Consider the following 26087-nt stretch of genomic DNA (forward strand, 5'->3'; position numbering starts at 1 on the left):
CTAATCCAATGCTCCTGGGTCTGAGACAGCCTCTCTTTGTGGATGCAAGACATAGAAAATACTAAGTGCCTTCCCCCTATAACATCCTACGTCTGGACTATTAAGACTCCAACATTCACAAAAACACTGTCAACATCTGAACTAGCAGCTTTGAGGAGGGGTGGGGGGCAGAGAACTTGCCGAGGTCACTAGTAGTTCCAACCTTGGGACAGCTCAGTGAGGACTGAAGCCTATGTCAGGCCTAGACTTTAGACTTCGGCTCAAGGCATCCTCCATCGAGGACCCTAAAGTGTTCTACCAACTTTGATTTGCAATGCCTCACAACACCCCTGTGAGGTAGGTCAGTATCATTAACCCCATTTGACAGATGGGGAACTGAGGCATTGAAAGGAGTGACTTGCCCAAGGTCAGCCATTATGAACCAGTTGAGGAGGTTGGCACAGTCAGCATCCACTCACGTCTTGTTTCACTCCCTAGGGCACCTTACCTCTTAAGAGCGCATTTGCTCGCAAAAGAAGTCAGCAGGTACACTTCACTCTGCAAACTAGATGAACTTAGCCAACCCACAACTATTAACAGAGGGCCTATTCTTTATCCGGCATAACGCCATGAACCTTGGAGACACAAACTGCTTCTGAAAGTCATGTGTTAGTGATGTTTTGCAAATAAAATTACATTTTAAGCATTAAGGGCATGATTCTTTTGTAAAGAAATACACACTTTCTCTTAAAGAGGTGAAAGGTCTATACTGAGTAACCCCTATCCCTAAATCCTAAAACCCAAGAACAAGACCTCATTCGAACAAGAACGCAAGAACCCTATCCCCAGGGCCAGTCTCGGTGGTGTCCTGAGTCGCAAGGCCGGGGGAGGGAGCGCAGGCCTAGCAGCAGCAGTGGCACCAATGGGAGGCACTCTCCCCAGGCTAAGCCAGGCCAGGTGGCAGGACGTGGCCCCCTCCTGCTGCCGCGGCCCCCTCCTGCTGCCGCTCATCCCTCCCCTCAATGCCCACAAGGCAGCATCTTTCCAACTATTCTGCACCAGTCTAACTTCAGGAGTTGCCAGGATCTTCATGAATGGCTCTCGAGATTAAGGATATAAATGGTGACCCCTCGTTTTCCATTCAGAGAGGGGAATGAAGTGTTCTCTAGGACTAGCTGTAAGACTCTTGTAATATTCTTTAATACCCTGGCAGGAGCGTAACTCTTTGATGAAAGCTTGAAAGAAAGAAAACCTTCCCCCTCTCTGGACTTACAACTGGATTCTGGTGGTAATCATTATGACCCTTATCCTAAAACTAGGGGAAAAAAACTAAAACCACAGTCAGCCCTAGTTTAGAATCAAATTCTAAAGCTACTAGAAACTGTAAAACACAGACTTTAAAAGTGCTGTGACATGACTGAACTCTATCTTCTTGGGTCTCCTTGAAGACTCTCCAGGCAGAAAGCCCCTCTTTTCCTCTGCACCCCCTTGCAATAGCCAGAGCAGCAGGACTCTCCATACATCAGAAGCTCAAAGAATGATCTACCAATACACATGGTATAATGTCCACCAGGGATGCTCTCATTCCAGGAAGGACCAAACCATCACAAGACCTAAATATTAACCTTTTTCCATTGATTGCTGATCACACTGGACAAGCCCAGGTGATGATCATGTTCAAGACATTAAAATGACAGTTTAGTCTGTTTGGAATTCCTCAAAAAGTGTGATGAACTGGCCACCGGCACCTAGGATCAACTATGAGGGTCACACCTGCCAATGCCAAGGGACATCGCTCGCCCGCTCTCACACACACAAACAGAATGGCAAGATAAAAAGTTCACTGCATTCAATTTAGCCTAATTTCTTGATAATAGTTTCCTATTAGATTTTCCGATTAATACTGATGGCTCTTACCTAGGCTGTGATAATTAGGTTTTGATCTATTGTGACATTAATGATCACAATCAGTTGACTTGGAAATTGTCTTAATTAATGGCTCTTCCCTCCTCAGCTGCCTCCAGTGCAGGTTCTGTCCCCTGCCCTCACCACCTTGTTTTAACTCTTTCCTACTACTGATCCCAGAGACAAACAGCATTGGAGGACCACTTCCCGTAAGCCAAGATTTCTAACTATTTTAAAACAGTTCTCGGACGGAAGAACAATATGAGATGATGAGGATCAGGATGAGAAGAGAACATGCTGTCAAGGCATAGAAAAAAAATTCTATGTTAGAAAACAATCAAAGTCAAGCATGATGTGAGAGTGGCAATGACAAGCCGAAGTAACTTCTAAAAAGACAAGATGAGGTAGTTTAAAATTCAAGAAATCCAGCGCAAGCACAAAGAAATTAGAATTATTTTTATGAAGCTATCCAAAGAACCTTCACATTTCAATTTTCCAGAACACTTACTCTTCATTCCTGGGAATTCTGACTTCCGAAGTTAGTCAACTCTCAGTGATCCAGACAGAGAAAAGTACCTTTTTCTTGTAATTACACAGTTCAGAATTAAGACATTTCTTAGACCGTTTCTTACTTAGCAGGGCTAAGGCCTCACCTAGACTTCCCTAGATTGATTAAATCTGCAACTCCAGGTATGTGCGCTTCCTAGAGAGGTTTCCACATAATTGACACACGTCTGCTTAGAAATCACCACGCTGCAGTGTTGAATAAAACTACACTACACACAGTAGACGCTCATGTGTTAACAGGTGTGCCCGACGCCTTCTTTTTAGCAAACCTCTCGTCATTGAAAAGTATGTCCTTGTTTTAAACTTAAAGCCAACCTCACGATAATTCTTCCAAAAGTGACGAGAAACTGAAAAAGGTGTGAGCGACTCTGATAAAATGTCCATGAGGAATAAACATCACAGAACCCATAGTAATATGACAACACAAAGGTGGGTCTGCAACATAGATAATACATTCCACAAGCAAGGATTAACTAGACCATAAGTACTTTGGCAAAGAGCCCAAAACAGGGATCAACACGAGGGGCTTCTCAATCCACCACACTCATCAATCCCTACTCACCTGTTGTTTTCTCTCTCAGCAACAGCACGGCTAACCAACCTTCAGCTATCCTTATTTTCTGGAATAAAACAAGCCCTCGTTGTAGTCCACCTATGGCCGTTAGCTAAGTTCATCCAAGGTCACAGGTCTATCCCCCTATGAACCATCACCCACCTACTGTCCCCAAATCAGAAATGTGTACCTATTTGTAGCACTTAGTACATTGCACTATTAACACTCAGTTCATCCCACAACAGTATGAAAGTTCTTTGAAATCAGAAGAGTGTATCTTCTTGAACCGTGTACCCCTAAGGCCAAAAAAAATGCTTGTGGAATAAAATGAGTGCTGCTGCACACTAATATGGTTGGAACATGCACAGCCCAATACAAATCCACTACTATTAATTGGATGAGAACACTGAATTCTGAGCATATCATGTACCCCTGGGTGCAAGGCTGGTGACATCTGTTTTTGAAAATATAACTTTTATGATCAGTGATAAAGCCAGCATGAAACTAGAATACACTGGATCCAAACCATTCCTCTTTCCACCTTGCCACAGGTAGGCTTGCTTGGTGGTCTGATTACAAAGGTACAGACTTCCACACTATAACTTTTAATCCAAAAACCTAAACCAAAAGGATAGAAGTATGGATGCAAAATGAGCTTTTCCTTTGACCTCATTTGTGAGGAATAACTTCCACATTTCTAATCTAATGACTTAACCATGCTTGTGGTTCTCATGTCATTGGGAAGCAGTATTGGGCAAAGACAACTGCTCCCCAGCCCAGACACAAGATAGATCCCTCTGACCCCTTACTGTACCTTAGGTGAGCTGGACCAAACACAGATCCAACAAAATCACAAGATGAAAATCCCAAGCACCTTCCCAAAAGCCCTAGGCTCTGACCTGAACAGAAGGATAATGGACTGCAGGACAGCTACAGAACAGGAACAAAGAGAGTTAAGAAGAACCTAACTGCCCTAGCTACGGAAACAGGACTAACTAACCTTTCATCACCAACAAAAAGCAGTACACGGCCATGGCTGGGGGACAGCCAAGGACCGCCTAGATTCATATTAAGGAACACCAGAGGCCCAAGAGCTTCCTTGAACAGACCAAAACTGGACTGTGGGAGGAAAAATGATATGGCTCTCTCCAGGTTAAAAACAGGTGCTTCCATCAAGGCTGATGTTCCTAACAGCTAATCCTAACATGAGGGCTTTGGCCCAGTGCAGAGCTCAGAAAAGCAGCTACACTGACCTTGGTCAACTTTGCTGGGCAGGGCTCTGTTACCTATACGGTGGAAAGTGAGATCCTTGAAAGGTGATTACTAAAAGAAATTCAGCATTAGAAAGATGTTTTGAAAGAAGACTAAGTAAAAACAGGGAAAGCATGCTTGAGCACCGGAGACCTAGATGTTTAGGAGTGCCTATTTAGCCCAGGGCTACTTCCTTCTGAGGAGAAAGCCCCATGAAAATAGGTTTCCTTCTGAGGCTGCAATTCTGCAAGGGCCAGGATAGCTACTCAGCACTAACAAATGCCAGAGGCACAGGCCAGTATGTGGTTTCCTTTTGCTGAGGGCTCAAGTCAGAATTCTGGCCTCTGGCTCCCTACGTTCCTATAGAATGTAGGAATTCCTATAGAATGTGGGTAGGCAGGGAGAAAACAACAATTGTTCTGGCAGCATTCAGTACAAGACCATGATTCAATAAACTGTGAACAGAAAAGATGGAGTGAAGAGTAAGGTATTAAACAGCTGATGAGCAGTAGATGGCAATTCCTTTGTTAAAAGAAAATCAGATTTTGATAAATGTCTTATATATCACCTATAACCATGGCAACCACGTGCCCCAGGTTTCTCAGAACCAATCTCAGCATAAACTAATTCTTTTGTGTTCTTTGTCCACATGTTGATTTTGGTCTGAAAAATAGTCTCACTGTAGTTTATAGGCCCACTGTTCCTGGGAGACACACACCGGCTCCATGGATAAGCTGTCATTTTCTCCACCTGCAAATCAACAGGCCCAGATCCCCTCCTCAGGGGCTCTGGCCTACTTCTGACTTATTCTTGTCTACCCTAATTATATCCTTGGCTACTTGTATGACAAATCCGTTTCCTGACCATCCTTTCTTTCTTTCAGATGCCCATCAGATTAAGTACTAATCAACTGTCAATTATCTAGGCCTTGAATTCTTCCAGAGTAAAGAAAGAGATAAAAACTCCTACCCACTTGAGGTATGGGTTAGGAGTTCTCACCCAATCACATTACCATTCAGAAGGATTTTCCTGGATGACTTAAACCAAAAGCTTCATTGTTCCAGTCTGTCATGTCACTGCAGCAACAGCTGTCTTCTCAACTGTGCAGTATAATTTTTGACATAATTTATACAAGCACACAGAATTCAATCAGCAGCTGAGCAGGAAAGCAATGGTAACAAATGCTATGAATGGGTATATGATTTGCATATTATTCAGCTCATCTGTGGACTGGAGCAATCTATCCATTCCCCTGATTACTCTGAATAATCTAGAAATAGTTGAATGCTCCTGGCCAGACAGCTATATGTTTTAAAAATCAAAAGCACAACAAAAACCACCTCAGTGGCTAGTGAACTCTAGAGTTAAGGCTATTTCAAGCATTTATTCTTAATTCCTCAGCTTTGGACCGGGACATAGAGGCTCACGATCCTGCTATTTCCTTACTTTTTAGTCTTGATTCTCTAGCCACCCCCCCCCCCCAACTAAAAGGAAATGGCTAAAGAGAAGTAGGGCATTTCTTGGGGTCACGGATGGAAACAGAAGATCAGATAATGATCTCTCAATACAATGGCAAAGCAGGAGAAAGCCAAAAGGGAAATATTCTGAATAGGGACAAAAGGTTGTGTCAACATGCTAATGCCAGGGCCTGTATCTCTGAGGTGATAGTCTTCCACAAAAATGTATTTTGAAAAATAAAATACAACTGTGAGTTTGAGGGTGGAAAAACGGAAGAGCAATAATACTTTGGAGACTCTTGGTGGTAAATCCAGGAGTCAACAAAGCAGAAAATTTATGACTATAAATGCTATGAATACTTAAAATTGATACTGTGGCCAAGGGCTCCCCTCCAAGAACTCCCCACTGAAAATAATGGCATGGAGGGGAAACTTGGGTCCACTGAGAAGTGAGGGTCAGGTCTGAAGCCTCTTTGGTACCAGGAATGCTTTGGGAGGCCACAAAAGCTGGCAGGGCAGGAGGGTGCCTAGCACCTTGGCACAAGCAAGCACCAGGCAGTCACTCACACCTACATAAATATAGAGTCCAAATGTGAGGGATGGAAAGAAAAATTCATATATACCACATGTGATCATAAAGACAACTGTATCCTACCCCATCATCCTCATGTACAAATAGCTAAAAAATCTCCGCAGTTCCTAATCTTGTCATTTTATGACAGACTATACCACCTTGCAGAAGCAGAATCAGGGATTGCTAACAAGCAAGGCCAAAAGTCCTGGGGCTAAGAGCGCCTTAACAAATATGAGTGTAAAATTTCAAGTCCTCCAAGGGATGGAGCTATTCTGGGAGGATGAGTGGGGATAAACAACAGAGGGTGGCCCAGAGGACCACACCAGGAACCCTGTATTCTACTGGGTAGAGCTGAATGAGGTTGGGAAAGCCCCAACAGGTAGGCAGTTGCTATTGGCTTTTTAAAAAGATGGGAACATCTTTTCCATCCCAACATCTCAAAACAAAAGCTAACTGGTCATCAACATGTTCTAAGAACCAAAGCAAGAAACCAAAATTCATCATCATTACAACAAAATCCCCCAATCTAAAAAGGAACCAACCCTGAAAAGATCAAGACTCTAAGGTGATTAAAAAGTTAAAACTCATCTTGAGGTCACAGGGGAGCAGAAGGAAGAGATCAGGGCAAAGGAAAAAAGTGTGGGAATTACACACAGTATGTAAATGCCTGGTCTTCACAGAGAGACACTTATCATGAATCAGACCATCAGTTATGTTACAAGAGAACCAATACCAACATTTCTCCTGTGGAGCACAGTGATAAGCACATTTTTTATGGATGTGTTTAGGATAGAAGGGGGTGGGCAGAAGGAAGAGGAGGCAGGGAGGTGAATGTATTATATACAAAGAGAAATGACAGAGACCACCCCCTCCTTTAGCTCTTTGCTGTTTCTTTCTCTTTGTTTTCCGCATCCTCAGGATATGCATGCCATGTCAGTCTCTCTTCATAAAATGCTATCACAATCTGTGGACATTTTACATTAGCTTCTTTTGCAAGAACCAGGTCGGCTTCATCTGTGTCTTTCCTGGAGAGAGAAAATATGAGACTTAGGAGGAGAGGAAGTAAGAGCGAGAGAGAATCTATCTAAACCAAGGTTTAGGGGATCCCTGAGTGGCTGAGCCTAGGTTTAGCCCCTGCCTTCGGCCCAGGGCGTGATCCCTGCGCGGAGCCTGCTTCTCCCTCTGCCTGTGTCTCTGCCTCTCTCTCTGTGTGTCTTTCATGAATAAATAAAATATTAAAAATAAATACACCAAGGTTTATATTATATGGATTTAACCAACTTGATTTCCTCTCCATCTCGATTTCAAGGTGAGGACAACCCTAACAGCTCCGTATTTTCAAGGAGAAATTCAAGTAAATAAATTATCAGTGAGTATCATTTAACTGCTGCTACATCAGACAGAAGCGGAAGTCTTCAGCTAGAACTTAGATGGAAAACATAGCAGGCTTAATCAAAAGGCTGAAAATGGAGTCATATAAATTTTGCTCCTATAATTTTGATTTATATGTACTGAGTGAACATGATCAAATCTACATTCAGTCCTATTGATTATGCACAGAATGATCAATCCAGTTTCTGGATCATCTCAGTGAAAGGGTTAACCTTTCTCATCTTGTGGCCTTTTAAACACTATCCTTTTGGTGAGAACTATGGACTAGAATAGTAAGAGAACAGAAATTTAAGTCCACAACAGTACTTATATATAAGGAAGAATAAGAGCATGTAAAATCCAGTCACTAAAATGAAATGTAGGAATTAGCTGCAAATTTCAATTGTCCAAGTTACAAGAGCTCTACCAACGTGTATAAATAAAATTCTAGCCCTGGGTGGCTCAGTGGTTTAGCGCCTGCCTTCAGTCCAGGGAGTGATCCCAGAGTCCTGGGATCGAGTCCCACATCGGGCTCCCTGCAGGGAGCCTGCTTCTCCCTCTGCCTGCGTCTCCGCCTCTCCCTGTGTCTCTTGTGAATAAATAAAACATACATACATACATACATAAAAATCTAGCAAGTCCCTTAACCAGCATTCCAAATGGAGAAAGTATTATGGGTGAGGAAAGGAGGGGAAAACACACAGCTCAGAGCAGACACTCAAATTTGGACTGTGGTGGGAAAAAAAAAGCTAGTTAATGTATGATTATAAATCATACGTAACACATATGGCTGAGTGGGGAAAACAGTCAATACAGTTCCTTACTTCTGACAGAGTATAATGATTCTTCAAATCTAGGCTTCTGGGTAATTTACCAGCAAAATTTCGATCAGATAAAATATTAAACCTTTTGATTCTACAACTTCAAGGTAAATAAGCTTCCTCAGTGGCAATGCAGCATGAAGCCTCTCTTTAGAAACCAAACTTAAATCACAAGCCCAGAACACTGGAAACAGAGAGGTAGTGAGGGCCACACCATAAATCACCCTGTCTTTACGAAACCAAATTGAGGGGAAGTAACTACACTTTCCTCTAAGAGACACTCCCTCCACCGGATGAAATAACTTACGCTTATTTACGCTTTGGCTAGTATTAGTAAATGCTTTCTGTTGAGATTATTTTTCGCTCTTAGACATTATTCAGTTGTTTTGATCCTTAGTGATGCCAGAAAGCCTCACTCAACTCCCATCTCATGGCCACAGGCTCATGGTCTAACAGTAAATGATTCAGAACTGTGTAAATAAATGGTTAGGTCATGTCTATACGTTTCCTACCTCAAAGCTACCTTAGGTATTTGGGCTAAAATAATTTGGCTTAATACCAAGGCTTGAGAATGTCTTAAATCCACTCCCAACCATAATTTCCATTAATACTAATGGGTGATATAAACCAAAGATTCTTGACAATCAAAATTCTTAGTCGGGATATACTCTGCCTTCCTTCCCTATCTTCTATACAAATTCAAGCCACTGGCAAAGAAACACAACTGTACAGTGAAGCCCAATCTCTCTCACCATTTCATTAGGAACATTAAATCACCACAGGAATCTGTCGCCCCAATGATCTTTTCTGGTTCCAGTCCTCTCTCAAAGCCCCGAGCGATATCATTGCTCTGCTATAAATAGAAGATAAAGAAAAGGTTACAGTCTGGAGAAGAGTTAAAAAAAAAAGTTTCACAGCTCAACAAAGCCCAACCTAAGTTCATTTTTGTCACAAATTCAAAGAATTCTTAGAACTTAAGAAATACAATACTGGGCCAGCCAGTGACAATGACGCCAAGAAGTATTTTTGTTAGATGCAGTTGTCCTTCCACTATACTTTCACAGGATTACAGGCAGCCCCTAAAACTCTTTCATATCCCTTAAGATATTCTGGAGGCATCACCTAGGAACTCATCTAACCTTCTAATCTAATCTCCTTGATATTATGAATTCACTACTTCTCAATTGTTGCTTCCGAGATGATAAACAAGTCCATGCTTACCCGAACTAAACCCTTTTTCATTTTATAAACTCAAACGTACCACTTCTCCATCTTAATTTTTTTAGACATTTAGTTTACCTTAACACTGACCAATATTTTTAATATTTTTCACAGTCGTTTATATTTATGAAAGAACAGAGATAAGAATGATTCAAGGCAGTACCATAAAATAGCAAATCTCTTTCAGAGCTCACATACTGCACAATACCCACACACCTGGAGAAGAGGCCCTGGTCTGTGCCTAACCCCTCCTGATATGCATGAGTTGTTAGCACTAGAAAACAGAACTGGAGAGTGATTTAAAACAAACCAGTAATTTTCTAGATTATTCAAACTTGGTCAAAATGCAATCATGCAATCAAGACAAGGAGCACAGAGTCCTATTCAGGTGTGATGGCACTGATGAGAGCAAAACAGTGAAATTTTAGACAAACCAGGTAATTTTAAAAACCTTATTATGGAAGATAATGCAAGCTTATCTAGTGGCAACATAAAAAAGATTTTAAAAGACTGCTCAAATGAACCAGATCTCTGATGTCTGATTTTCATAATAAAATCTCTTTTATCTGACATTTACTCTGCCCCCCCTTTTTTTTGAGAGATACAAAGTATTCAGGATCCAGGTGGTCCCCAAAGATACCAGAACCAACACTGGGAAGGAAATTCCATGCACGGATCAGGGGAGATACTGACTTAAAAACACTGCCTCTTTTGGGGGCGCTTAAGGGGAGGAGGTTCCCAGATGTGCACACAGCTGCTCACAGCTGGAATGCTGGCACACAAACTGAGCTGTAAATCATAGCTGGCGGCTGAAAACAGTTTGCCACATAGAGAGGGAAGGGAAGAAAAATGTTCGAGCTGCTGAAAAGGAGCCGAGGCGAGGAAAATGCTAAAATCATCACACAGGCAGTAATCTTAAATCAGGCATAATGCCGACTAACAAATTTCTTCTGCAGTGGTCTAAAGAAAGAAACGTAATCCCCTCCTGTACCTTTAAAACATACAATCACCTATCTTCCTGGCTGCCTACCTGACAGCCGCCAGCACTGCTGAGAATGCTGTCAGGGACCCCAGATGAACATTACAAGGGACGCGTGGGGGTTGTTTTCAAGGTCAGCAGCATCAGAACCTGGCCCAGGAAAGAAACTTTCTATGCCGGCCAGTAGGTCTAAGCCAGACTGCTCCTTTTTGAAAGGAGAGAAACCCTAGGTTGAGGAAATACACACCGTATGTCACAAATGGCTAGTCCCAAGTCTTCTGCTGTGCTGTTTTTTGGTCTCTTTACTTAGCTAGAAAATGAATCAAACAACAAAAGCCAGAATAGAAAGGACTAATAAAAAAGAAAGAGCAAACCAGGTCTTAGCTCCTTAGAGAAGAGAAGGCATTCTCAAATTCCTTATCAGTACAGTATATCATAATGATATATACATACCTCACCAAAACAAAGTAGTTTTAAAAATATGGTTGCAAAAAATAAAATTAACCAGGGAAACAAAGAGATAGACACAAACCTAGAGTGCACTTTCACTTTTAGCCTCCAGTCTTTCACTCTTATTTCAATTCTTTTTGGAAAGCTGATCTCCCATTTTCTCTATCACTTGTTTAAGTCTTTTAAAATACTGATGTCTAGGGTCCAACCCAGAGAAGTCTGAATTTAACTAGTCTGAGGTGTATCTTGGGTACTTGGGTCTTTTTTTTTTTTTTAAGCCCCTCACCCACCCCTAGGGATTCTAATGTACAGCTAGGGCTGAGAACTAATGTTCTAGAAAGATGGGTATCAAGTAGAATGAAGATAAATAGAGATGCTTATGGTAGGGACACTAGAAAATTCTGAAGTGGACTTATGCTTTTATTTTATTAAATGTTAAGGGTATGATACATCCTTCATCACAAAAGGCTTCATAACCTTGAAATAAATGAAAGGATTGGAAGCTGGGGGGGGTGGGTAATATGTGTCTGTGTGTGTGTACAGATGGAAAATATACACATGAAAAAAAGAGAAGCTGGAACAGGGCTTATGCTAGTTATTCAGAGCTAAAGATCAGAAGAATTAAAGTAACTAAATCAAACCAAACTTTCATAAACACACGTTTTAAACTTAACAATAGGGATGCCTGGGTGGCTTAGCAGTTGAGCGTCTGCCTTCAGCTCAGGGCATGATCCTGGGTCTAGGGATCAAGTCCCACATCAGGTTCCCCGTAGGGAGCCTGCTTCTCCCTCTGCCCCTGTCTCTGCCTCTCTTTCTGCCTCTCATGAATAAATAAATAAAATCTTAAAAAAAATAAACGAACAATTCAAAAAAAAGATGAAAATTATTTGGAGTATGTAGAAATAATAGACTCAAAAGAGAATATACATGCCACTGAACTGTACACCTTAAAATGGTTAATTGCGTCTAGGCGCAGTCAGTTGAGCATCTTGGTTTCAGCTCAGGTTGTGATCTCAGGGTCTTGAGACCAAGCCCCAGGTCAGGCTCCCTGTTCAGTGGAGTCTGCTTGTGATTCTCTCCCTTCTCCCTCTGCCCTTCTCCAACGATGTATGCATACGTGCTCACTCTCTCTCAAATAAATCCTTAATAATAAAATGAAATGGTTTATTGCATGCTATGTGAATTTCACTTCAATTTAAAAATGAGAATTTTAAAGTTTGAAAATAAGTGCTATCTTTGAAACAAAAAAATGAGTAAACATTTTATTTTTTACTTTTTTTAAAAAAGATTGTATTTATTTATTCATGATAGAGAGAGAGAGGCAGAGACACAGGCAGAGGGAGAAGCAGGCTCCCTGCAGAGAGCCCAATGTGGGACTCGATCCCAGGATTCCAGGATCATGCCCTGGACCAAAAGCAGACACTCAACCGCTGAGCCACCCAGGTGTCCCATTAGTAAACATTTTTTTTTTTTTTTTTTTAGTAAACACTTTAAAGCCCCTTTTCTACACTTAAAAACTTCACCAAGTCCCTCCCTCACTAAGATAACTTTGCCTATTTATGAAGAAGACAGGAAGTGGTTACCTGTTTTACAGGGATTTAATTTTGCCACTCTACTACAATTCAGTGGAATATATAGTATATTTCCCAATCAGCCAGGAGAGGGAGCTGTAGTTAATCAAGATACCTCCTTGGAAGCTCTTTTGTTCAACAATTTACCTTGCAAGCCACCCTTAGAAAAGAAACCACCAAAATATTGCTTAGGAGGTTGGGGAGGTGGGGAAGAGGCAAAACAAATGTTTGTGGGAAAAAGGGGGAAAGAAGAAGCTTACCTCTCTCTTTTTTTTGGATTTGATATCATCAGCATTGTTCGAGAAATTGGATTTCCTCTTGTTACTTTCTGATTTCTCCCTGGGTTTGTTATTTTCACCCTCCTTCATCTTCTTATACTTTTTCATAAACTCAGAAATTAGCTCAGGACAATCCAAATTTTTCTCGGGTTCCCAAGTATTGTGCTCCCTGGGCACAAAGAATGGGGGGGGGGGGAGGAAAAGAATGAGGGGGGAAAAATCCAGTGCTTTCTTTCAAAGAAGACAAGTAGGCAAAAAGAAATAAGCCTTACACTTAAGAGATAACAAATTTGATCTTAGGAATCTATCTAAGAGAAATGAAAAAAATACATATCCACAAAGAAACTTGCACACAAGTACTTATAGCAGCATTTTAATAGCTAAAGACAGAAAACAATTCAAATGCCCATCAACTTGTGAATGGATGAATAAATGTGGTGTATCTATACAGGAGAATACTATTCAGCAAAAAAGGGAGCACAATACTAATTAATACATGTCACAACATGAAAGAATCTCAAAAATAATATGCTAAAAACCAGATGCAAAAGACCATATATTGTCTGATTCCATTTATATGAAATGTAAGAAAGACACATTTAGAGACAAAAAGCAGACCAGTGGTTTGTTGGGTTTGGGATTAAATACAGTTGAGCTCAAGAGAATTTGGGGAAATTATGGAAATATTCTAAAACTGGAATGTGGATTATAATGGTTGACAACTCTATGAATTTACTAAAATTCACTGAATGAATTTACTAAAATTCAACAAATGAATTTTATGGTATGTAAATTACACCTCAATCAAGTTTTCTGAAACTCAAAATAGGAATTCTGCTTTATAAAATAATGTGATTTCATACATATAATCATCTATGCAAATCCTGAGGAGAGAATACATAATAAATTGTGCACTCCCAGTTTTCACTATCTTAAGCATGTTACTTTATATTTTGAAAAAAATGTCAATAAATTTTTGGAGGATTGGAAGTAATTATTAAGAAAAAAGGTAGTTGGTAAGGGCTTAAATCATTAGAATATAGGCAAAATGTTAAAAAGACGACCCAGAAGTGGGGCTTCAATGCTGTGGATTCAAGTCTACTGTTACTAGTTAAAATATGTTTTCATATTAATTTAAAAAACCCAGGCTGAATAAATGAGTCTAATTAAGCTTGGATCAAGGGAGTCCTATTATGAGGAAAACAGTTATTATTCACAAAGTTGTTGTCTATTCCTGGCATGGGGTTTGGAAAACCAAACCAACTACATCATAAACTTATGCAACCAAAGCATGAAATGTACCTAACATGGGAAAAATCCGACCAGGAATGCTCTTCAGTCCTAGCCAGTGGCAAAAGTTCTTTTGGTTATTTGGTAATGGACTAATTTATATTAAAGTACATCTGAGGGATCCCCGGGTGGCGCAGCGGTTTGGCGCCTGCCTTTGGCCCAGGGCGCCATCCTGGAGACCCGGGATCGAATCCCACGTCGGGCTCCCGGTGCATGGAGCCTGCTTCACCCTCTGCCTGTGTCTCTGCCTCTCTCTCTCTCTCACTATGTGCCTATCATAAATAAATTTAAAAAAAAAAAAGTACATCTGAAAATATGTCATAGAAATGGTTTAAAAAAAAATGGTTTCTACAATCCTTTCATAGACTTGAGAAAAAATTATTTCATGTATGCACTATCCATTTTAAAAATTTTGTTTTTTAAACAAGGTATCTTTAGATGGGCATGGTTTGAACACACACCATAATGACTCAAATAAAAAGTAGAATAATGGAAAAATCTGATATTTACTCTAGATTTAAAACTTTCTGCAAAAAGAGCTTGAGAATGAAACAAAATTTATACTGAAATAATCTGAGCTAAAACTAGAAAACGCTTGCCTTCATAGCTCTTCTTTCAGCAAAAGACAAAAAAAAAAAAAAAAAAAACCCACCTCATACAGTAACTTTCCCCCAAATCCACAAACCATATAGTTTACTATCCCAGAAGAAATTAAGACACCAAAAGAGGCTTGCCAACACTGTAAAACACAAGCAAGCAAGCAGACATTGGCGGGGCGGTGGGGGGGGTGGGGGTCTCAAATGATAAGGAAAGCCAGTACTAAAATGGGATTATCTCTTTTCCTACCATATTGGTATGGCTGCTTTTACATCAATCAATTTTTACCCAAAAGATAGCATGGATTAATTTTAAAAGAGCCTGGGAATTAGGGCCAAAGAAATCTGACACTAGATCCTTGTGCCAGCACTTACCAGTTATGCTATCTTCAGCAAATAGCTTTGTTAAACTTCCTCATCTGTACATTCAAAATACCTCTAAAGGCTGTTATGAGAATTAAAGAGAATCCATGAGGTAGAAGAATCTGATCACTGCCTAGCAAACAGCAGGTACTTAGTTACAGACAATGCTAATGGGGCAAAATCTGTTCCAGTCTGTAATGAATTCCCGGGCATTTCCGAGAAAGTAAGGACAAGTGCTTTTAATTCGTCTGCCCCAAACTTTCTTTCCCTCTTTAATCAATGTAAGTTACCAGTTACTGTAACTCAAATACAGATATAGTCCTAAGTACCTTCAAAATGACCAACAACTTCCAATGGTAATTCAATGGGCCCAATAAACATCCTTAAAACCTTTTGGTGTTATTTTAAATTCTTATTTCTAGGTCTCTCAAACTCGTAATTTCTCATCTCTAAAGAATGCCGTGATACGATTCCTCTTTGGAATATAAAGGGCATATTCTGATTGCTGTGCTACCCATATTTAGTGCTGTGTGCTAGAGATGCTAAGCATCCTATAGTGCATGGACTATCCCATCTAAAATGTCAAAAGTGCTCCAAATGAGAAACATTGATTTCCATAATGAAAGAACTTTATGTTCCAAAGGCTCCTGATTCAGACCTTTGTCCAAAGGTACTATCAACACTTGAACCTTTTACTATATTTAATAAGTCCTATACTTTAAAGCTGTGATATTCAATATGTTAACATATTGTGTGGCTACTGAACACCTGAAATGTGACTACTATGAACTGAGATGTGCTATAAAATGTAAAATATACATGAGATTCTTAAGATATTAAAAAAAGTAAGATATCTTAATTTTATATTGGTTAATGTTAAAACAGCACTTTGATATACTGTGTTAGATAAATTAAAATTAATTTCACTTTTCTTTAATGTGGCCAACAAAAATGTAGAATTATAGACATGCTTTGCATTATATTTCTATTGCACAGCCACTCCAAGAAGCCTACAACAGTTTCTACCACTGCACTAGGATTCTAGAAAATCCATTCTTTGTTATCAGGCATCCTGGGAAGATAATTAATCAGAAATTGAGGCAAAATGTCTTAATGATTACACAGATTTCACCTTTCAAATTACCTCTTCTGTGTTTCAATGTGTCTAGTTCTATTTACTCCAAGGAAAAAGAATAATCACCTCTAGCACTTCAGCATAAAGCCAGTTACTTCTTAAGAGACATTCTAGTCAATAATCAGTATTATTCTTAAAGCTGACTTTTAAAAAAAGGGTTTCTGAGGTTTTCAAAAACAAAAACAAAAAGCTAGACTTAGTGTTGATTGCAGAAACTAGGTGGTGTGCATCTCAGTGTTTACTCAATTTCTTTTGCCTCGGCTGTAGATTTGAAATTAAAAAAATAAATACTAGGGGGAAAAAAATGTGGCCTCAGATTTAAGTTTCTCATTAAGATGAGTCCTTCATCCTAGGTCACTTGTAAGATCCAAAGATCATTTTAGAGAGGTATAGGCTATGGAATAGACAACTTCTGCTTAAATGTATATAATTTTAGCTTAGTTATATGCAAAAGAATATTAACAGTAAAAGTTTATGGTTTTAAAGATTTTGTTTTTAAGTAATCTCCACCCAGTGTGGGTCTCCAACTCACAACCCGGACATCAAGAGTCACATGCTATACTGACTGGGCCAGCCAGGTGCTCCAGTAACAGTTTATACTTACACTAAGCTTACCTGTCAGGCTCTACATATACCCAACATCTCTATGACAAGTACCATTTCCTATTCCTGTTTTTTTGAGGAGGAAAAAGATTAAGGAACTAAACCAAGGTCACCCAGCTCACAAGTGGTGGAACAAAATCCGGACCTAGGCAATCTGGCTCCACATCTATGCACCTAGCCAATTCATTATACTCTCTCTCAAAAGCGTTATCATTAAAACACCAGCTCCAAGGGAGAAGAGACTCTTTAATTTATTGCTACGTCTTCAAACTCTCAGGAGTGCAAGTGAGGAGGGAAAAAGACAAAGATGGCAGTGGCTCATGGGGAAGGAAAAAAGGTGTCCACCTCTACAGAGTCCTAAGGCCTAAAAGAAGGCACTTACTCAGAAAAGCCTTTCCACTTCAGTAGATATTCCACTTGCCCCTTAACTACACGCCTGTCTAGCACCTTCTCCACGACATACTCCTCCTCATCCTCTGAAGAAGAACTGTCAGCTGTCCGCTTGGTTTTCTTTCCCATGTCGCAAGCTGTTCCACCTGAAGGACTAAGGCCACCGGGTTCCTGCAAATAGGAAGGACAGTATGGTCAGAATCCATGCAAGAAGTTAAAACTTTGTCTCTTCTTGATGGAATGCAGGGGGTATAACACAAAGTTGCCATGTACCCTTCTCTTGGGTCTTGATGCATTCTAGATGAGTCCTAAGAACATAAGCAAAAAATGGGTCAATCACCACTTTCCCAACCACAACTTTCTTATCAGCTCACAAGGCCAACATCATTATTATAGACACAACTGTGTAACTTCTCTAATTTCATATTCCAAAGACAAGTGGTGTGGTATATTACTCCTGAGTACTTCTATAACTGTTTTACAAGCCAGGAGCTCAAATAAATGCAGAAAACTATTAGTTAAAATAACAGTGATAGAATTAAAACCTTTCCCTATAAGGTGAATAAGGTTCTTCATAAAAATGAAAAAAGAGGGGCACCTGGATGGCTCAGTTGGTTTCAGTTCATGTCATGATCCCAGGACTTCTTGTAGTCAGGCTCCCTGCACAGCAGGTAGACTGCCCCTCCCCCTGCTTCTCTTTTATGTTTCCTCCCAAATAAATAAAATCTTCAAAAGAAAAAAAAAAAAAAAAAGCTCCAAAATGTAACCTCAGCCCGGAGAATCTTGTCTAGTCTCTTAGCAAGCTCAGGTATCTTTTACCACTGTCTTCAGTGACTTGGTATATCTCTTTCTCCCTTAAACAAACTGAGTTTGTCCCTACAGAGCACCCATCAGTTCACAAAAACAAGGCTGGCATCTCAGACACACTAAGCCACCTTTTTCACTTGGGGATGGGAGAGAGGCAGAGAGAAGAAAATAATTTTAATCCAAAAAATAAAAATTAGTTACTGGATTGTTCAGTAATTCTCATGGCTCAACTAATCCAAATAGTTGAGGAGGTACCTCTCTTAACTGGAGTTGACTTTGGGCCAAAGGAAGAAGAGGAGGAAAAAGAAAGAAGTCTGGCCCCAAACTCACATCAACATGAAGCCTCAAAGCACAGAGGAACCATTCATAGGCCCAAGGAAAGCTGAAGCAAGGCAACACAAATGGAAATTGAGTTAAGCTCAGAAATATGCACAACCAGGGGGTACTCAACACAGAATCTAGTTTTTTTAAATTCCCACATTGTTGTCTCCATAATCATTTTTAAGAATTTTTCTTTAACCATGTTAAATGGTGCCTACAGTCTGGAATATAGAGTAGCAGAAATTGTTTTCTTAGCTGAACTCCATTTTTATTTTTCTGTAAGCTTAAAGGATTTCAGCACTCTCTAAAAATATTTCCATTCTGACTAGAAGACGACTCCCAGGAACAGGAAAGGCCATCACTACTAATCTCAGAACTGTGTTCAAGTCAAGTAACATAAAAAGTTGCATTTACCAATTTACTTCAAGTTAGCAAAATTTAAGGAATTATTCCAAGAACATCTAGTTGGAAACCACATCTCTAGAACCTACTAGCAATAGGTCTGCCCACCCAAAATACTGTCTGTATCCACTACTGCCCTGTAAAAAAAAACTTAAGTTTTTATTAAAGTACTGTACTTGGAAAAGGAGGTGGAGGGGGAGAATGTAGACAGGAGTTTCAAAATATTTTTTCCATGAATTTAGAAGAGTCCTAAGCCTCAAGAAAAAAAAAAAAATCTTATTTATTTAAAATAAAAACAGCCTCTAACCTCACCAGACAGGAAATGTCATATTCCAGGGAGAGTACCCCACCCCCACCCCCACTCACCTTGGAATTTCCGGGAGCTGAGCAGTTTAGGTCAGAGCGGGGGTTAAAACCAGCCCCGGGTTAGATGCATGCAGTTAAGCATTGTGGCTATGGCCTCCCCTGCCTCACGAGGAAAAACAAGGATTTACATATGTGTTCTTCAGTTTGAGGGAGGAGAGAGGAAAATCTCCCTTTATACCTTCATGCAGAAGAGGAACCCCAAAGGTAGAAGATGAATGGGGGTTCCCTCCTTTACCTACCGGATCGCCCCAGTTCTTTCTTTCCCTCTGGGCTAACAGGAGGGGCCTCCCCTCCCAGGTCTGGGGCTTGGCGGGCTGGCAGCTCCCCCGCCCCCACCCAGCTGCCTGGGAGCCACTGCGCAGCTGTCCCAGCCCGTTGCCATGGCAACTGGCAGCAGTACTAGACTAAGGGGGGGGAGAGGCAAACGGAAAAGTTAAAAGGCTTAACTTTCCTTTTCAGTGAAGACTGGGTGGAGAAGTTGGAAGGTACTCCCTTGGTCTCAAAGCAAAGGCATTCAGAGCTCAAGAGAATTGGTTCTTGCGTTTTAAACCCAAAACCTGTGCTTATTCCTCTAAGAGCACTGGGAATTAATCAATAGCATTTTAAGATCATCTAACAGGCTTATAGCTCAACTGGAAGGGGGAGGGGAAAAGCTAGGCCCTTCTACAACAGGATCAGTACAAACCACTCACCCCTAACCCAGCCCACCAGAAGCACTTTAAATAAGGCCTTTTTTGCCATCTGTCACTGAACAGTTAATTAAAATTGCTTCGGGGATGAGGGGATAGCAGGAAAGGGGGGGAAGGGAAGTATTTCAGGATACTATACAACTTTCCTTCTTTGGGGGATTACTGGATACAGAAACACAATCCAGACACTTGAAGCACTATTAAAGAACCTATCCACCGAAATTAACAGGTAGGAAAAAAAATGTAATCCTTATGTAGTTCTTAAAAAAAGAGGGGAGAACAGTTCAGCCACAACTGTTATTGAGTTAAAACCACTTTTCATTAATTGTGACTGTAACGTTATGAAACAAATTTTCAAATAACTACTACCCACCTGAAGCATTAAGATATAATAATTTAAAACTCCGTATCAATAATCCCTAATACCTGAAATAAAGGATGATAGAGATAAAGAAAAAGAGCTACTTAGAGACCTGCAGCCCCATAAAGTTTCTTCTCTCTTGACCCTAAAGAACATTTTCGAGAGCTCTAGAGCCTTTTGCTTTACGGTTCAGGTCTTTAGAGCCAGAGGTTGCTGCCACAGGAAAAGGGATAATCAAAAGCAAAGAACCCAACTGAGGAAAGAACTAGAAAATAGTGATTAATAACAAATTATCAAATAGAAGAAATTTTAGGGTATAAAAGTAGACAGTTCTTAGCTACAGAAGGTTTCCTCAAATTTGAGTGGAACTGTCAGAAAATGGGTAAAAACTGCCTTTTTGGACTTTTTCCTATAACTTTTTAATACTTTTTGTAATTAAAGGATATAAAAATAATGCCAAAGGAATTAGATCAGGGTTCTAACTCTGTGATTAACTTGCCATGTGTGATCTTGAGTAAATAATTTGAGATTTAATCCCAGAATCACTAAAATGGGCCAAATCCTCATGGCCTACCTCCTAGGGAAGTTTATAAAGAGACGAAAGAGCTGGTAAGTCCCCCAAAGAGAAGCTTTTATAAAAATATAGGGCCAAATACAACAGCAGCAGGAAATACTTGACCTTCCAAATTCCTAAGCCGTTAAACCCTATCACATGCAGTAACTCCTGCAGCTCAACATGTTAGTAGATAGCAAGAAAGAAGTAGCTGTTAAACTAGGCACCAGTAAACTAATAAAGCTTCAGAGAATAAGCAGCAGGTACATTCTCTCTTAAGGGTAAAAATACTTATTCTTACTCCTTAAAACTCAAAAGCACTGGAGATAGCAGAATGAAACGACTAACAGTAATTCTGTGAAGAGATAAAGGACAGGAAAGGATGACAGTAACATTAATATTTTGGTGAAACCTTTCAGAAAAAAAGAAAAGTAAAACCCACAAAGAAAAGGACAAAAATACTCTGGTGTCTACCCCTTCCCTAAAGCATCCGGAAATAATGTCAGATCAATTTCCTCCTTCCCACTCCTTAAGAACTACCTAAAGGGCACCCGGCTAAGGTCCCTTTCTCTTTGGGAAATGGGTTTTGTAACAGCTGACAAATCAAATTGGGCCTGATGCCAGGAGTCAGAGTCCAACCATAATATTCTGTAAAGAATGGCACGCAACTGTCTTGTAAATCTCCTGGACAGTCACAGATCAGAAGCTGGCAAGGATGACGACATAGTTCTGATGGAATGTGTCTTATCTTAACCTTGAAGTTACAGATCTGCTCAGGAGCAGCAGTAAGAAATGAGAAATGCACTCAGACAGTGGAGGGGATATAATTCTCTTTTAGACACTGCGACCCAGAGTATTAGGGTCAAATGAAACACAAAGCCAGACGGACAATTTAAGACCAGCGCCTGGACCAGATAAAGCATCAAGAATGGTGGTTCACGCTGGGCTTGAGAGGAGGGAGCGCTCAAGTAGGAGAAATGAGACATGGCTGGCAGGATGATGGAGTGATTAAGGTAGAATCCCGATACCATGACGAAGGAAGAGAGGATGAGCCTCAGAGCGCAACCCTATCCTTGTGGAAATCTCCATAGGAAGGGGTAAGCAGTTTCTCAGGTTTCTAGAGTCTCTCGGGCATAACAGCTCTCAGCCCTTTCTTGACTACACACAGTAACTGGTAAAGGCATCAACAACTATAGACAGATGCCAGCAATTCAACTGCCCATCAGGACATGAGAAAAGAACAGGCCCCACCAACTGTTCGTATCAATGATACAAGGCAAATTCACCTTACAGGCCTCCGATGGCTGGGCAAAAAAAAAACCTAAACCAGGGATCTGGTGAGAAGTCAGCATTGGAAAAACATCAAAGAGCTTTGTGGTCAGACACAGTCAGAACCCACATTCCAAGTCGATGACAGGAGACTTCTTTAACAGATAAATCTTCCAGGAAAAAAAAAAGGGGGGAAGAGGTGAGGCAGCAAAGCAGAAAGAAAAGAGACCAAAAAATCCCACTCAGTATAAGGGGGGAGGGGGAACCATTAAAATCAGTCCCCAGAACTTAGGCCATTAGAGAAAACTGGGGCAATCCAGAACAACAGAGGTTGCGTTTATATCAATCCTGGAATCACAGAATCACCCACACAGGGTTTCTGGGATCCGTTTGTCCAGTCCAGGCTCTGCTCTAGTCCCTCCAGTCACTACTTTGCAATGCCAGCTGTCTTGGTGTCTTTTCTTAGATCTTGGTGTAGCACATTTTATTTTCATCACTACTTACGAGAAAAAGTATACATACAACATAATTCTAAATCTTTCTCTGAGCTTGCTTTGTATTTTTAAAAAAGTAATGAAAACCAACTGGTAAACTGCTTCACTGAACCACCCACTGAACTATTTGGAAGTGGTAGTCAGACCAAATGTCAAAACACATAATCAGTGAGCTCTCTCTTCATTTTAGAGTTTCTTTTTTTTCCCCCAAGATTTTGGGTTTCTTTTAAGATTGTATGTATGTATGTATGTATTTGAGAGAGAACAAACATGAGCAGGGGGAGGAGGGGGTGCAGAGGGAGAGGGAGAAACAGACTCCCCGCTGAGCGGGGAATCCAATGGGGTGGGAGGGGAGAGCTCAATCCCAAGACCCTGAGATTATGACCTGAGCCAAAGGCAGATGCTTGACCAACTGGGGCACCCAGACACCCCCCCCACCAAAGATTTTATATTTAAGTAATCTCTACCCCATTGTGGGGCTCAAACTTAAAACCTCAAGATCAAGAGACACATGCTCTACCAGCCAGGCACCCCTATTTTAGAGTTTCAGTATAAAATCTATACTATATATACTATCTATATCTTGCCCAGTAAGAAGGCAAAATTCTCCAGGAAGAAAGGCATTCTAAAGACAGGAAAGGTGTGAGGGCATATGCAAAGCTCCCTGTCACATGTATTAATTAAATATTCTGCTGATGAGTGACTTCAGTTGGCCCAGGCTTGAGACATTCCCATTTCTCCCGCAAGGAGCTTTGGGAAAGTTAGTGGCTTAAGTGAAGATTAGCTTGTCAGCTACAGCACCGTCTTCTGGGCCTCCTCTATATAGCCTTATTGTAATAAATAAAACAGATGAAAAGAAACCAAATTTACAGAACCATTTTAATCTTGTCTATATTCTTTGTTCTTTATGGATCTAGCAGCACCAATGATTTTAAGTTTGTAACACACATAGCATAAAACTAAAATACCCTCTATAAAAATGTTTTCTTCTACTAGATTTATGATTTCCAAAGTATTAGCCATGTGGCATTTTAACAAAAACACAGCATAGAGATACACATTACAGCTGTCCTGGCTGTCTCAGGTTTTGTTAAATGGGCTGATAACTATCACTCCACCTCCACCAAAAGCCCATGAGCACCCAATTCAAGAGGAGTTAAAAGCTTTTTAAATGTCTATTTAAGAGACTGGATTAGGAAAGAGTTGAGGAGGAAGATTAACTGTGGTCGTTAACACCCCTATCATTAACAAGCCACATATAGACAACACAAACTTTATTAATAGAAAGGAGTGTGGAGAGAGGAAATGCTCTCCCTTTGGCTAGTGCAGTTCCAGTTTGTGATTCTTTAAAAATCAGGCCAAAAAAAATAAAAAAATAAAAAAATAAAAATAAAAATCAGGCCAAAGCACTGCCTCAACCAGTCACAAAATTATTCTAGGGCAAAGTATTGTTTGTTGATTATCCAAGCCTCCTGCTCCAGGGAACAAAGAACCTTTTGTTCTTTTATATTAAAACATATACATTATAAATAGAGATAAAGACTGCCTTATAAATTTTGTTCAGCTGTACTCTCCTCCGAGCTCTGACCACCATTAAAAAATCTAAATGAATGTGTACTGTAGCAATCCTCAGAACTGCTTAAAGTTATCAGTCTGGTTCACTGGCATATTTAGCAGTAACACAAATTCTTGAAATCTTATTATGAAAACACAATCCCACAAAATAATTTTATTTTATTTTTTTTAACTTTTTTTTTTTTTAATTTATGATAGTCACAGAGAGAGAGAGAGAGGCAGAGACATAGGCAGAGGGAGAAGCAGGCTCCATGCACCAGGAGCCCGATGTGGGATTCGATCCCGGGTCTCCAGGATCGCGCCCTGGGCCAAAGGCAGGCGCTAAATTGCTGCGCCAACCAGGGATCCCCCCACAAAATAATTTTAAATGGGATTTTCTGTCCTTTATTAAAATCTACTGAATTTCTTCTCTCAAGTGTCAGTCGTCTTTAAATTTAGTTAGGCCACACCTAAATCCATCACTGGGCAAGGTTAGATATCCAATTGTTCCAAGATTTATGAGAAAGTAGATAATTTGGCATCACTATGGGCAAGTATCTTCCAGATGGTGCTTTCCAACAATTCCATCCTTGCAATGGACTGTACTCCTCTGAAGGCACCAGTCTCATATGGGTGTGATTCTCACAACCACTCCTCTCTTAATTAAATGTGAAGCATGAACTAGGAGATCCAGTCACCCTTCATGAAGAACCTGGCAATTTCACCATAAATAAATGTTAAGAAAAATGGATTAAAGCAATGTCGGAGTAGTTACTGTGAATCTTAGATTTTTACATACCACTTTGGCAGAGCATGTTCACAAAATACAGAACGGTTAAAAAAGAACTAAAGTATCTCTGGTCGTATTTTTCAAAGAGCCATAAAATTAAGACATAGTGCTTTATCTGGCACCATCCAGCTTGTACAGATTTTGGACATCAGCAGCTTAAGGGTTACAAAGACCCCTTAAGGTTACTCCAACAGATCCTCTAATTTAAGGAAAAGCCTCTGCTATGCCAGACAATTTATAACCTTAGTTTATTATTTTTTTAAGACTTTATTTATTCATGAGAGACAGACTAAGAGCCAGAGACACAGGCAGAGGCAGAACCAGGCTCCCTCCAAGGAGCCTGATGCGGGTCCTGGACCCCAGGATCACATCCTGAGCTGAAGGCAGATGCTCAACCACTGAGCCACCCAGGCGTCCCTCTGATAGGCTTAGTTTAGAGAAGATATTCAAAACACATAAAAATTAATTTGCATAAGGACGCCTAGGTGGCTCAGTGGGTTAAGTGTCTGCCTTCAGCTCAGGTCATGATCCCAGGGTCTGGGATCTAACCCCGCATCAAGCTCACTGCTTATGTTCACTCTCTGTCAAATAAATAAATAAAATTTCTTTAAAAAAAATCCATTTGGGGATCCCTGGGTGGCGCAGCGGTTTAGCGCCTGCCTTTGGCCCAGGGCGCGATCCTGGAGACCCGGGATCGAGTCCCACGTCGGGCTCCCGGTGCATGGAGCCTGCTTCTCCCTCTGCCTGTGTCTCTGCCTCTCTCTCTCTCTCTCTCTCTCTGTGTGACTATCATGAATAAATAAATAAAATCTTTAAAAAAATAAAAAAATAAAAAATAAATAAAAAATAAAAAAAATCCATTTGAATACCATAAACTAAAAAATTTCCAAAATATCTCTAATTTAACTGCTGAAATGCTATAATTTAAGTTAATATGCTAAAATCTGATTAATACATGCTGACAAAAAAAAGGAGTTTTTATATATTTGGAGTTAGAAAGATATCTCAGACTATAAAAAACTTCATGGAGTAAAAGAAAGCATTCCTTCAATATATGGCATAATTTTGTGCTTTGTCATTACCTTGGTATATTAGCAACAATGAATTATATTGAAGTCATAACCTAC

At 40.3% G+C, this 26087-nt stretch overlaps 1 protein-coding gene across 7 annotated transcripts in view; it reads right to left on the minus strand.

Annotated features, from left to right (window-relative positions):
• Positions 1 to 3713: 3713 nt before the first annotated feature.
• The window catches only part of CBX5 (chromobox 5), a 33298-nt gene continuing 10924 nt past the window's right edge, over positions 3714 to 26087 (minus strand). For 4 of the 7 annotated variants that reach the window (XM_055337099.1, XM_055337101.1, XM_055337100.1 and 1 more), the window contains 4 exons: positions 17347 to 17525; positions 12960 to 13146; positions 9231 to 9331; positions 3714 to 7311 (listed from right to left, as the gene is read on the minus strand). In XM_055337099.1, the coding sequence (XP_055193074.1) occupies positions 7161 to 7311; positions 9231 to 9331; positions 12960 to 13146; positions 17347 to 17483 (576 nt within the window). In that variant the 5' untranslated portion in view covers positions 17484 to 17525 and the 3' untranslated portion in view covers positions 3714 to 7160. Of the gene's footprint in view, positions 7312 to 9230; positions 9332 to 12959; positions 13147 to 17346; positions 17526 to 19250; positions 19270 to 19489; positions 19566 to 26087 lie in introns of those variants that run through there. The other 3 variants (XM_055337102.1, XM_055337104.1, XM_055337105.1) reach the window with 3 other exon arrangements.

Source organism: Nyctereutes procyonoides, unplaced genomic scaffold, assembly GCF_905146905.1.
Source record: "Nyctereutes procyonoides isolate TBG_1078 unplaced genomic scaffold, NYPRO_anot_genome, whole genome shotgun sequence".
Lineage (NCBI taxonomy): Eukaryota > Metazoa > Chordata > Mammalia > Carnivora > Canidae > Nyctereutes > Nyctereutes procyonoides.